The sequence below is a fragment of the Necator americanus genome, chromosome I, assembly GCF_031761385.1.
Source record: "Necator americanus strain Aroian chromosome I, whole genome shotgun sequence".
NCBI lineage: Eukaryota > Metazoa > Nematoda > Chromadorea > Rhabditida > Ancylostomatidae > Necator > Necator americanus.
The window spans coordinates 3,204,975-3,218,881 of NC_087371.1; the positions used below are offsets into that span (position 1 = coordinate 3,204,975).

At 41.6% G+C, this 13,907-nt stretch overlaps 3 protein-coding genes across 4 annotated transcripts; all 3 read right to left on the minus strand.

Moving 5' to 3' along the window:
- Positions 1 to 371: 371 nt before the first annotated feature.
- On the minus strand, positions 372 to 3,201 carry RB195_004340 (uncharacterized protein; the record flags this gene model as incomplete). Its single annotated transcript, XM_064182142.1, has 16 exons — positions 372 to 463; positions 544 to 629; positions 695 to 842; positions 977 to 1,089; positions 1,156 to 1,280; positions 1,338 to 1,469; positions 1,531 to 1,646; positions 1,709 to 1,830; positions 1,892 to 1,992; positions 2,059 to 2,163; positions 2,270 to 2,373; positions 2,430 to 2,519; positions 2,577 to 2,743; positions 2,796 to 2,908; positions 2,986 to 3,081; positions 3,148 to 3,201. The coding sequence occupies 16 exons, from the start codon at positions 3,199 to 3,201 to the stop codon at positions 372 to 374; spliced, it is 1,764 nt and encodes a 587-aa protein (XP_064033409.1).
- A 1,223-nt stretch (positions 3,202 to 4,424) lies between these two features.
- On the minus strand, positions 4,425 to 4,778 carry RB195_004341 (uncharacterized protein; the record flags this gene model as incomplete). The annotated part of the gene is made up of 1 exon (XM_064182143.1): positions 4,425 to 4,778. One exon carries the CDS (start codon positions 4,776 to 4,778, stop codon positions 4,425 to 4,427), a length of 354 nt encoding a protein of 117 aa, XP_064033410.1.
- A 1,224-nt stretch (positions 4,779 to 6,002) lies between these two features.
- RB195_004342 (uncharacterized protein) lies at positions 6,003 to 13,878 on the minus strand (the record flags this gene model as incomplete). Of its 2 annotated transcripts, XM_064182145.1 has the most annotated exons (19): positions 6,003 to 6,369; positions 6,437 to 6,609; positions 6,678 to 6,841; positions 7,089 to 7,239; positions 11,261 to 11,333; positions 11,398 to 11,545; positions 11,680 to 11,792; positions 11,859 to 11,983; positions 12,041 to 12,160; positions 12,222 to 12,337; positions 12,400 to 12,521; positions 12,583 to 12,683; positions 12,750 to 12,854; positions 12,960 to 13,063; positions 13,120 to 13,209; positions 13,268 to 13,434; positions 13,487 to 13,599; positions 13,664 to 13,759; positions 13,825 to 13,878. In XM_064182145.1, the coding sequence occupies 19 exons, from the start codon at positions 13,876 to 13,878 to the stop codon at positions 6,003 to 6,005; spliced, it is 2,502 nt and encodes an 833-aa protein (XP_064033412.1). The 2 variants fall into 2 exon arrangements, with proteins under 2 accessions (XP_064033412.1, XP_064033411.1); XM_064182144.1 differs by lacking the exon at positions 7,089 to 7,239 and having other exon boundaries at positions 6,761 to 6,841.
- Positions 13,879 to 13,907: the final 29 nt, after the last annotated feature.

A 13,907-nucleotide genomic window follows, 5' to 3' on the forward strand; every position in this document is an offset into this window, starting at 1 on the left:
AAGCTAGTGTCCCACCATCACGCTTAACCTTGAACACAACTTCTTTTCCATTCTCATGCGGCTGCATTCGAAACGGAGCGGCGTAGCTAGAGGCAACGAACAAGGTGGGACCGAAGGATGGTGGCTAACTGTAGTGCGAGTGTGGCTAGCAATGGTCCCAATTCGAGCGCCGCGTACGCACTGCACCTGGGTTCAGGTCGTCATCACCGACATTAGGAATGGAATAAAGGATGCTTGGGAGTTTTCAATTTTCCATGAACGGTGGTGGTAAGAATTCTACCTTGCCAAGAGATTAGTGATCCTCTTCACACAAAGTTTGCAAACATATAGAAGAAATCTGTAGCTTGTTGCTATAGAACCAGACTGCCCAGCTAGAGATTTGTAAGGAATTCATTGAGGATGTTGTCGTCAGGACCAATTTGTTCCTGATATGTATTGATAGATGAGCTTGGACTGCTGATACCTCAATTCAAGGACTGTTTTACAAAGCTGATGCTTGAAATCGTTCATTTGCAGTGATTGCGAGCATCTAGCAGAAATTACATGATTTCTTGCATACTCCCGCTCTCAAGCGTATTGAATAATGCTGGTCTTTGCAGAAGTTTCTTAGCTTCATCAGTTGGGGACAGCTGAAAAAAAAGGAAGATTATAGAATGCTAAGAATCTAGAAGTACTCGTATAGCAAGCAACTTACAGTTTATGGTCCTCGCAATGCGAATTCGTCATTGGCTTTTTCGTGGTAGATCCATATGGCTTTCTTGTAGTATTTTCATATGGATTTGGTTTTCTCGTGGTTGCGTTTGGTTGTCTCGTATTTCCTGGTCGACCACCATCTCCAGTTACTGAATGTTGCAATCATGGCATAAATTAGCTTGATGACCAGTATCAATTTATTAGTGGAATGACAGTTTAAACGGCAAACTTACTAGTTTCCCTACGTTACATTTTCGCTAACGGGGTTACAACAAAATTTTACCGATTCGGTACTTTAGGACCGTTGTGGAGTAATAGGCTCGATTGTATGTGATCACAGGGACAATGTGATAGTTTGACACCAAAGTCACACCCTTATCTTCTTGAGCACAGAACCTAAATTCTCAGCTGAGAAACCAATTAAATAGCCTTCATTTGAATTAAACACTGATATTGTCTAACCTGTAACCAGTGAGGCGAAGATCTTCATGAGTTTTAATTTCCACCCCAACATACTTGCACCCATCAACATAAATCGGTGATGTGAAGCTTTCAAGCTTAACTTCAATACGAGAACCTTTCGGTGCCTTGAAAATCAGATTTCACTGAAATGCACATCAAATGGTTTCGTAAGAGTGATAAACCTGGATCCAATAGTTGCACTTCGTAAAGTCATCTCTCATTGCATCTCTCTCCCTAATGTTCGTATTACCAAGTGTATCTTCGAGAGTTTGGTACTCGTTAGTCGCATTTAGTACTTTGCCGCATCCCGATGGCTAAATATTGTTCTCGAAAAACAGGACCGGGTATGTGGGAGATTGCAAAACGAATATTTACCCTTTGGTCACAAAGATCACCGCCGAATCCACTTGGACAAATGCATTTTTTGCAGTCACGAGGATGAGGGAAACCGTACATGTGACATTCTGCGGATGTCTTCCGCTCACACTTTTCTGAAGTGGAAAATGACAGTGCATGGAGAAAAACTGTATAGATTCACAAACTTAGACCTTACCTAGACATTTGTAGTGTTTGTTCATCATAAGCAACTCGTAGAAGGAAATGAAAGGTGATCCTAAGGATCGTGTGTACAGTTCGTCCTTTGGAACCATCGTGGGCTGGTTGTTGTAGGATGCACTGCAACATCAATAGAGTTTTTTAAAATTACTATACTAGGCATCAAATTTCAATAACTAACGATCTGTATCCATAGTGCATTATGCTTCCGTAGTCGTAGGTAATATCATAGTTGTTATTGGTGGCCGTCGTTTCTTTATTGAACTGCTTAAGCCAGTCAGGCTGTAATTTTGATTCCTCGAGCTTTAATCTGTCTTTTTTACTTGAGAAGTAGCCAAAGCCGATTACCTTAATATTTCTGGTGTCTAATGTGATGAAGTCATCGCGATCGTGCCTTGATTGAGTATGCCAAAATCCAAGAGCATGGCCTATTTCGTGTGCAGCAGTAGCAACCTGCATAGCCACTATTAAAATGTTGTTATCTAATAATTGGTATTACTTTCACAGGTAATGCGTCAATGTGAAAGTTATTGGTCAACAGTGTAGGTCTTATACTTACAGATTCACATCCTTTTCCAAGAGATAGTTCTTGCTGCGGTTTTTGAATTTTACCGACGTATGACCAACAACCATTTTCAACGAATACTTGAATTTTGTTTTTCTCTGTAAAATCAGCATCAGATGGCAAATAAGAAGAGACATATTTTCATTTGTCACACCTTTTCGGTTTTTATCCTCGTGGAAGTTGATACATGTGTTTCTTTCCCACTCTTGGGCACCTCTTTTGAAAACGCTTTTTACTGTTGGAGCTGAAATTCATTATGAAGGGAATAGATCGGTCTGGCTAATACTTGTAAATCACGGACTTGCAGTGGAATGGAAGAAATAGTAGACTTTTCCATCTTCCCATATTGTTTTAGGATATCCAGAGTTGAATGCTTGGCGTTTTCGTCGTTTCCTGTACTCGGTGGCGTTGCCATTTTTTTCTGCGAATACTTCTTCGATGTCTTCCTTGATGTCTTCTACTTGGCTCCTTCAAAAATATGTAATAGCAAGAATAATGCGAAGCCGAATGAATACCCAACTCTGTAAGCATCATGTCGCCTTGATACGCTCCCGATGTATGGTCCATCATATTGACTTCCAGAATGTCATCGCCAGAAGAACTAACGTGATCTTGTTTCACATCAATAATATTCTGAAGTTTAGTGTAAAGTCGATTGGAAAGAAGGAAGCCAAGAACAGCATTAGCTAATGACATTTTAACTCTGTTACCTTTTCTTGTTTTTTTAATTCTTCTTTTTCGTTTTCGGGCAACTCGAGTACTTCTTTTATTTCACTTTCATGTTTTCTTAGCATCTCGTCAATATTCTTAAAAAAATAGTCTGAATTTCTTCCTATTTTGACATCACTAAATGCATTTTCTTCTTTTCCTACCTCAGAGACGGCTCTGCTGATGCAGACCAAGAATAAGAGAAGAGTAATCCCCATCCTGAAAAATTTTTAATTCTTAGGAACTTTACACGTTGAAAAGAGATAGCAAGAATTGAAACATTGCTGAAAATGGTATGAAATAGAACTGGATGGTAGTTCCTGATTTCGCCAGCTTTTATAGTGGTCCTCTTTTATAGCGATCCTGACTAGTTGAAACAGCTTGGAAAATTACATTAGCCATACTTATGAACAAATATGTACTGATCAATTTGAACTAATCGAATTGGCTTTAATGATAATTATAATATTGGGGATGAATCGCGAAAAATCTCATCAAAAAGTGAGAAATGTCGAGCTCCATTTTCTACTTAGAATATACATTTAAGACCAAATTTTAAATGATCTGAAGACGCAAAGCCAGAAGTCACTGTATAAGCCAACACCCATTTCAAAACAACAATCATCATCCCAAGTGGATTGGTGCGACAGCAGTGAATTTATACTTAAAGGCAGCATATCACGAATCTGAGGTGGTACGGATTTCAGGTGGAGTATACGTATACGGGATCGTAGATTATGGAGACCGGAGTGGTTCTTCTCATCTCCCTCTGCATCGCTGCTAGCAGCCGCCCCCTGAATGTATTGTACGACCCCATCTACTGCAGCTCTCCACCCTTGCACGCGTTGCGTCCCTTACTGCCTATCGGGCAGTCTGAATTGATTTTCGACGAATAGCGGGGTGGAGGCGGCGCAAGTGGTGGAGCATTGCAATACATGGCACGAGCATTCTGGAGGCGACTGTTTGCATTGATGCAGGGAGAGATGAGCGGAACTACTTGCGTCTCCATAATCTACGACCCTGTATACGGATACTTTGATACTTAGATGGCCTGTCTTCACAAAACGTGCTGGCTCCACCATCTCTTCGACTCGCTTCGTTCCCTCGCCATTGTCATCCAAGATGTTCTCAAGCTCCGTGAGTGACGTTGACGAGGTCCTTGAGCCATATCCAGCTGAGCTCTCAGCTGGTCCATCCGTGTAGCGAACGCGTCACCCCATCTCGTTGGCGGTCTCCCTCGAGGGCGTTTAGCATCTCTTGGGATCCAGTCTAGAGTTCTTCTAGTTCATCTATCGGCGATTTTTCTCATGGTGTGACCGGCCCATCTATCTATCTTCATTGGTACTGTTCGAAGAGAGAACGATGTCGTACGCGGAACGAAGGTTCGAGAGAAATCTTCTATCAACACGTATGCCCCTTTCTTCCCAGAAAAGTGATTCCACTATCCATTGTAATGCAGCAGTGAACAGCTTCGGCGATATACTATCGCCTTGTCGTACCCCTCTTCAGATGGGTATGGTGAGAGAGCGGTGGAGATGCTGTATTTTCGTGATCGGTCGTAGCAATTGGCTAATGTCCTCACATGCGAAGCGTCCACACCTTGATCGATTAACGCTGACAGTGTTACTTTCGTTTCTACGCTGTCGAAGGCTTTCTCATAGTCGAAAAAGGTTAGAACAATGGGCAGGAGGTATTCCCAGCAAAAATCTATGACCCTCGACACGGTCTGGATGTGGTCCAAGCAGCGGAACCCCTGACGGAATACAGCTTGTTCTTGAGGCTGGGCTTCATCCATGGTCCTTGATATGCGCGTGAGGATGATCTTGGTGAACTTTGCATAACACGCTCAGCGAGCATATCGGACGGTAGTTTCGAAGGCCCTCACCTTTCATATCGACAAGAACGGTTCGCGAGGTCTTCCACTGGTCAGGGATCCTTTCTTTCTGAAGGTAGGATGTCATGTGCGTTGCTAAGATTACACGAAGTGGATAGTCAATAGCCCGAAGAAAGTCTGCTGATATAAAATCAGGTCCGGGGCTGTGCCAGGTTTCATGATAGCTTTGTTTTATTTATTTATGATTTTTGATAGCGACTCGTATTTCCGAATTGAGAATCCGTCGTGGAGCTTCACCAATAGGGGTGATTGGGCTTTACACACGAGTTGATGGACGGAAAAGTCTCGAGTAGTACCTCCCGGCAATGATTTCCATCTCACGAAGAGAAGACGTGCGAGTCCCGTCTTCGCTCTGTAAGGCTGCTAGCAGAATATTACAATCGCGGAGATCCCTGCGACACTTCTTTAGACTCGTTCTTTGTGTTCTTGCAAGAGGTTTTTTTTTCTTATTTCAAAAGATCCTCCTGCAACGCTTTTCTTTAGCTAGTGGTTGCTACTAACCGCCCAATGTGCCATGCATTCGGATGAAGCCTCGAAGCCTTTCTTCTTTCCAACAATTCCTTGATGGTCTTTAAAAGTGCGGCTCCGAGGCACGCTCAGCACACGCTCCTAATCCTCTGAGCAGCATCTCGTAGTCAACCTTTGGGTCCTCCTCGATGTTCCAGTCACCTTGGGACAAGGAGTCCTCGAGTACGCAATCGACGTAGACGACTTCTTTCCTTCTTCGTTACCGATAGCGGATGTTCTCTTCCATCGTGTGGCTAAGTCGTATTTTCGCACGAAGAAAACGGTGATCAGAAATATTACAAAAGGATGGTACTACTGAGAAGTCAAGTAGACACCACCTCCGTTTGGTAAATATGTGGTCGATATCCGCAAGAGTCGCGCCATTGGACGATTCCCATGTCCACCGACGATGATCTATCTTCATGAAAAGAGAGTTCCCATGAAAGAGGCGAGCGGCGGACAACAGCACGACGAGACGATTGCCACATTCATTTCGGTGACCTAGTCCAAAGCTTCCAATCCTGTATTCCTATTCTGTGGCCTTTCCCAGTTTTGCGTTGAAGTCTCCGACAACGAATTTGTCGAAGGACTTCTCGTTACGGATTACTTCTCCAGCTCCTAGTAAAACGCCTCCAATTCGGATTTATCAGCTGCTGATGTTGGTGAGTAGCAGTTGATGATACTGATGGGTTTTTGGGGCAGAGGGCGGAGGCGAGGAATGACCAGACGAGGTGACAGGATCTCATGAGAATCGACAAGATGAACGACAGATGGGTGCACAACAAAACCGACACCGCCTACATTTCGCGACGGAACATTCTCACCACGAATGACGAGTGTGCCGTCATTCATGTGACATACGTTGCTCCTTCTGCACTTGGTCTCCTGCAGAGCAATCACGTGAAATTTGATACGCTTTGTAGCTCTGAGAATGGTATGCAGGTCATCGTCTGTGGGCGCTGTTCTCGCGTTGTAAGTAAACGGTCTAAGACAGTCTCCATGGCGAGTCGTGCCTGTCGCCTCGGCTCACAATCAGTGACGTCCTGAGCAACCTGAGATTTGATCGCCTCTCACCGGTCCCCATACCATCCGACGTCTGAGACAGCAGGGACCAGTGTGCAGGGTACTGAGGCAGTGAATATGCTGGAGTGGCAAAAACACTTTTCCCCAAACTAAGCAGCCATGCCACGGCAAACTTAGCTTTCACCACAGGTCGTCGCCCAACCTGTATAAATCAGGGATCCACCTTACGATATTTTGCCAAGACGGTGGTGAATCATAGCAGTGGTTTACTCTTGGCTTCGGATTCCGAGAAGTCGGAATGTCGGATGTGTCGGACTCCTTCTCAGCTTGGGAGACCCTGCCGGAGGACGAACCTCCGCTGTGCATCGCAGTTCGACTCCCAGAGTCACCTCCACGCCACTGAGGCGGTAAACCGTTGTGGAAGGATACTCCACCTGAAATCCGCACCACCTCAGATTCTCGGTATACTGCCTTTAACTTTTATTTCCTCTCTGTGGAAAAAAGAGAAACGTGTAGTACACGTATCTACCAGTTTAGAATATTGCACTCGTTCTCTACACTCCCAGAGATCTAATAAGAGCGATGACAATCGTTTGTGTAATTGTGAGATTTCTATCGTATTGATTGGTGCTCGATGTGTTGATCTGCGCGGAATCAGTAGCAAAACTTTCTAAAAATCACTGCCATTAGTGAAATCCTTATCATATATTTCCTTGACTTCTGGTTCCAAGAAATAATAACACGTTATGTTATCTTTGAAATCACCACCAGATTTCACTTGAAGCTGAACTTTTCCAAGGTGATAAGCAGTGAAGTGTTTAATGCTAAACATCTGAAATGAATCGAATTCAACTTCTTTTTTTAGCTTTTTTTTTTTTGTTTTGGCTGGTGTTTTTTTTTACAATTTGCATGATGTAAAAACGTTGGGGTTTCCAGGGCAGGGAAGTTTCCCGCTGCGAGTTTTATTAAAGCATTTTTTGCTGGGCTTTCCTGCCTAGTTTCTCAACGCCCCTTACCTAATTTCAAAGAAACTGTGAAAACAAACAATGAATAGTAATCAATAAACTCCGAAGTCAATTCCTCCTAGAGTATTTTGAGCAGCACTAAAAAGGTCGTTATTGATCTGCTTGCGCCGATTTCTTCACGTTGCAGTGGACCATGAATTTAAGCATCCCCTCGAATCGTTTTTTCTTTGCATCGCTGCGGCAGTTGGCTGAAAACACCAAACATCTGACGTTCAACTATCATGTTTGCAGAGAAATGTCCACATACAGAATTTTTCTGAGCTAACCATGGGCGTAATACATTTATGTGTAAGCAGAACGAATCGGTGGTCCTGCTGGTGTTAAAGGATAAAGGATAAAGTTTCTGGCGTTAATCAGTCCGCTTGGGATGCGTTCCCACCTTCACTTCAATTTTTTTTCAATCTCACTTCTTCATGTGTCAAGTCAGTGTGTTTATCCTCCCAGACAAGTCTGCTACCAATTTATCGACCTCGGAGGGATAAAAGGCTTGATGAGAAATAAGGCGGATTCGAGCCTTTGATCGATCGTGCAGAAAGTGGAACCTAACCGCTACACTACACCCGCCCGATCCTGCAGGTGTTTGCTTATGATTGACTCGGGCGTTGTGTGATTGTCAAAAAGTTTATAGAGGTATTGGTTCTATTGGTTCCGATCAATTTTAGCTACTCCAGTGAGATTGTATAAGAAGTAGATTGTGAATTTCTCAACATAAACAAGACTATTGTTTTCCACGTTTGTTTCACGGAAATCACTCTACACCATAACCTAAACCTAAGCCTGGAATCGTGTATCGATATTTGTATGGTGAACCTGGGAAGATTACCGAAACCTCTATTCTCACTCATTTTGTCAAGGAAATGGGCGGGTGTAGTGTAGCGGTTAGAGATTCCGCTTTCTGCACGATCGGAGGTTCGAATCCGCCCTCGGATGAAGTGCTCACCAAGTCATTGTGTAGGCTAGTTACACGTTCGTAAACCTCAAACGGTTCTGAATTGAAGTGAACGTGGTGACGCATAAGGCCAAACGAATTGATTAACGTCAGAAACTTTATTCGTTATCCTTTAACTTTGTCAAGGAACAGTTTCGTGTATTTAGTCTCCTGTTGGGCCCTGTACTACGGAAACGGAAATATTCCAAACTGTCTTCATGAACTGTCCTCTTCTCTCTATAAGATTTCAATTGAACTTTGTTTATTTCCTGACTTTTCGACAATTTCGTCTTTATGACCATTAAGCCTCTAGACGTACAGGATAAGCCGTTGTGTGAAGAATTCATTAATAGTATTCACGGTAGTTTAAGACGAAGGATATAAAGGATACTGTAATGCATAGTAATCAAGAAAGCAACGTCGACAAAAATATTAAATCAATGAAACAACAGTATAAGGAGCACTGTGCATGGTCGTATTCTAGGATCTCCTGACTCTTCTAACTTTTACACATGTCAAAGGAAAAAATTTTAAAATTTGCATTTTCCCATTTATTTGACCTGAAAGAGTAGGTGTAGATTTTTTTTGCAAGGGGTATGACGTAGTCTTTCGATTAAAAGTGATAATCAGATTTACACGATTGCCTTTCCACAACCATTCAAATTATCTCACGCAGAGGATCATCCACACATCCAAACATTTTATAAATGAGTCTCTGTTAATATCCAAAAGAAACTTGGTGAAACGAAGGGAAGGCGATTTTAATTTCCAATTTTTTTTTAGCTCTACGCCTACTTGGTTTTCAAACTATTCATCCTGTTCATTTTGTTTTTCCTATTCATTGTTTTCCCGAACATCCATCAAACACAGATTGATTGAAGCTTCCTGCTGTCCTTCGATGTTAACGTGGTATGTGTACTCATTTTTAGGGCGTTGAGAACGTGGATTGGTCTGTATGCTCATTTTTAGGGCGCTGAGAAAGTGGACTTCCATCGTCTGCGACGATGGAAGGTCATGACTGCACGGAAAGGAAGCTGTTTAGACTGCTGCTGGCCTAGGGTATGCCACAATGAGGAGCTTTACGCCAAGTCGATGTGGTGTACGACAGGATGACAGGTGGAAGAAATCAACGTCTTGCTCCGCTATCAAAAGTGTCTACAGAAAATCGTCTTCGTTTCTTTGTTCGTATACTGAGGAGACCAGCAGATCGCCTTGTTCAGTGAGTTTCAAGAAGTTAGTTTTAAGAAGTTGGCGTCCTCTTCAAGCTTGAAGAGGACGCCTGGCCGAAAGCGGAAGTTCTGCACTTAGGTGGTGAAAAAGGACCTGAGGATACTCGTCGTGGGTAAGAAGTTCAAGCGAGACGTAAGGTTTCGCGGGATATGGAATAGCGACGAGTGGCAGTTTCCGCGCAAGCGCAAAAGATCGAAAAGGTTGGACAGAACTATGTTAAAGAGAGACACACATCGGCGAAGATGCGGGTAATCGCGTCAGGCGATGAAATCAACCCGCCGATTAAGTTAAGTGAGTCAATATAATTACATACATTATGAAACAAACAATACTATAAACAATAGATAACAGCAATAATAACAGACAAAAAATAATATTAAATAATAATAATAATATTAATACTATTACGATTGCACGAATTGCCACATATTATATTTTGTTTCAGGCCTAAGACTGTATGGAAGCCCTAAGACTTTGTTTTGAAAATGTGTAAGGTGTTGACAATGCAACAATGAGATCTCTTTGGTTCGACGCCCGGCTGCAGTTCTTGCAAGAGAGTTAGAAACCTGAAAAAAACTTTAAAGTCGTTCCAAGTTTCTTGCGCAAAAATTTGATTCAGCGGGGTGTCGAACCCGAGTCTTCCCACTGTCATACTGTAGCAATAAAATGTTGATTTTCACGTGCTTATTTTCGACGTTTCTCTCTAATTCAACTTATGCACCTGAAATCTTCTTTTTTCGTCGTATTATGGAATCTAATTGTTTGGAGATATTTTATAGATTTCAGAACAAAAACAGGATAGAATAAAAATTAAATTACTCAAATAGCAATATTTCAAAAGCATTTCGGCTGGTGTTTCTTCTCTTCTGTCGGCTGTCAACTACCGATTTTATCACTTGCCATTCGTAATTTGTTTCTTGGATAATTTTCAATTTTTCTTTTTCGAAACAGAATTCCAGAAGTTAGTGTCCCACCATCACACCTGACCTTGAACACAATTTCTTTTCCCTTCTCATGCGGCTGTATTCGAAACGGAGCGGTGTAGCTAGCGGCCACGATCTAGGTGGGACCGAAGCATGGTGGCTAACTGTAGTGCGAGTGTGGCTAGCAATGGTCCACTTCGAGCGCTGCACATATGTTTAGGTCCTTTTTACAAAGGCTTTGTCTGAAATAAAGGACGCTTGGGAATATTTTTTCAATGAATTTCCAAGGGATTTTTAAGGGTGGACGTAGACTGCACTAAAACCTTATCGATAGCAAGGGATTGCCGGCGATCTCATATAATATTCTGACACGTATTCGCAAAATGAAGGAAGGCAATCCTTCTTCCTTTCACTTCTAATTCAATCGATATCATTTGAAGCTTCATTCCTATTATAAAAGGTATTTGCCAGGGCACTCTCGAAAAATGGGTGGTAAGAAACCTTGGTAACAATTTTCTGATACCCTTCTCAAATTTTCTGATTTTTGTGAGGGCTACAACTTTTGCGAGGTTATAAAAGGCTGTTGCTTGTTGCTTTAGAACAAGCAAGAAATTTGTGAGGGTTCTGGTAAGGGTCTATTTGTTTCTATATTGCAGTTCAAAGGCTGTTTCACAAGGCTGATTCTTCAATTTGTTCACTCTCAGTAATTGTAAGCATCTAGCATAGATGACATGATTTCTTGCATACCCTCTCTTTCAAGAGTCTTGAATAATGAATGTCTGTGCAGAAGTTTCTCAGCCTCATCATCTGGGGACAGAAGCTGAAAAAAATGAAGATTATAGAATGCTAAGAATCTAGAAGTACTCGTATAGCAAGCAACTTACCGTTTATCGTCCTCGCAATCTGAGTTCGTATTTGGCTTTTTCGTAGAATATTCATATGGCTTTTTTGTAGTATATTCATATGGTTTTGGCTTTTTTGTGGTTGGATTTGATTGTCTCGTAATTCCCGGTTGACCATCATCTGCAGTAACTGAAAGTTGCAATCATGGCATAAATTAGCTTAATGATCAGTATCAATTTACTACTGGGATGACAGTTTAAACGGCAAACTTACTAGATTCGCTACGTTACATTTTCGCTCACGGGGTTACAACAAAATTTTACCGATTCGGTACTTCAGGACAGTAGTGGATGCATAGGCTCGATTGTATGTGATCACAGGGGCAATGTGATAGTTTGACACCAAAGTGACCCCCTTATCTTCTGGAGCACAGAACCTAAATTCTCAGCTGAGAAACCAATTAAGTAGCCCCCATATGCCTTAAAAACTAATATTATCTAACCTATAACCAGTGAGGCGAAGATCTTTATGAGTTTTAATTTCGACTCCAGCATAAGAGCACCCATCAACAGCAAGCCCTTTTGTAAAACTTTCGAGCATAACTTCAATACGAGAACCTTTTGGTGCCTTGAAAAGTGAGTTTGATTAAAATGTACATCAAGTGCCTCTTACTAAGGAGTGAACCTTGATCCAATAGTAGCACTTTGAGAAGTCTTCTCTCTCCCCAACGTTGATATCACCAACTGTATCTGTGAGAGTTTGGTACTCTTTAGTCGCATTCAGTACTTGACCGCATCCGGATGGCTAAATACTGTTTTTGAAAAACAGCTCTGAGTATGTAGGAGTATTTAAGATGAACAATTACATTTTCATCACAAAGATCACCGCCGAAACCACTTGGACAAACGCATTTTATGCAGTCACGAGGATTAGGGAAACCATTCATTTCACATTTTGTGGATGTCTCTGGTTTACATTTTTCTGAGATGCAAAATGAATGTTCATGGAGAAAAACTGTATAGATTCACAAACTCAGATCTTACCTAGACATTTGTAGTGTTTGTTCATCATAAGCAACTCGTAGAAGGAAATAAAAGGTGATCCTAAGGTCTGCGCATACAGTCTGTCCTTTGGAACCATCGAGGGCTTTCCGTTGTAGGATGCACTGCAACAGCAATGGATTTCTTTGAAATTACTACCCTGAACATCAACTCTCAATAGCTTACGATCTATATCCATAGTGCATTATGCTTCCGTAGTCGTAAGTAATATCATAGTTGTAATTGGTGGCCGTCGTTTCTTTATTGAACTGGCTAAGCCAGTCATGCTGTAATTTTGATTCCTCGAGCTTTAATATGTCTTCTTTATTTGAGAAGTAGCCAAAGCCGATTACCTTAATATTTCTGGTGTCTAATGTGATGAAGTCATCGCGATCGTGCCTTGATTGAGTATGCCAAAATCCAAGTGCATGACCTATTTCGTGTGCAGCAGTACCAACCTGAATACCGCTGTTAAATAAATGTAATCTAATAATTGGTATTACTCTCACAGGTAATGCGAGAATGCGAAAGTAATTGGAGAGCAATTTAGGTCTTAGACTTACAGATTCACATCCTTTTCCAAGAGATAGTTCTTGCTGCGGTTTTTGAATTTTACCGACGTATGACCAACAACCATTTTCAACGAATACTTGAATTTTGTGTTTCTCTGTAAAATCAGCATCAGATGGCAAATAAGAAGAGACATATTTTCATTTGTCACACCTTTTCGGTTTTTATCCTCGTGGAAGTTGATACATGTGTAATCTTGCCACGCCTGCGCGCCTTTTTTGAAAACGCTTTGAACTTTTGGAGCTGGAAATCACCATGAAGGAAATAGCATCGGTCTGGGTAATAGTTGTAAATTACGGACTTGCACTGTAATGGAAGAAATAGTAGACTCCATCTCGCCATGTTGTTTCGGGATACCTACGGTCGAGGAATGCTTGGCGTTTTCGTCGTTTTCTATACTCGGTGGCATTGCCATTCTTTTCTGCGAATACTTCTTCGATGTCCTCTTTAATGTCTTCTACTTGACTTCTTTAAAAGTATATATTAGCAAGAATAATGCAAAGCCGAAAGAATACTCAACTCCGTTAGCATTATGTCGCCTTGATACGCTCCCGATGTATGGTCCATCATGTTGATTTCCAGAATGTCATCGCCAGAAGAACTAACATGATCTTGTTTCACATCAATAATATTCTGAAGTGGATTGGAAAAAGGGAGCCAAGAACAGCATCAGCTCATGATATTTGAACTCTGCTACCTTTTCTTCTTCTTTTAATTTTTCCAATTTTTCTTTGGGCAACTCGAGTACTTCTTTTATTTCACTTTCATGTTTTCTTAGCATCTCGTCAATATTCTTAAAAACTAATCTGAAGTTCTTCCTATTTTGACATCACTAAATACATTTTCTTCTTTTCCTACCTCAGAGACGGCTCTGCTGATGCAGACCAAGAATAAGAGAAGAGTAATCCCCATCCTGAAAAATTTTTAATTCTTAGGAACTT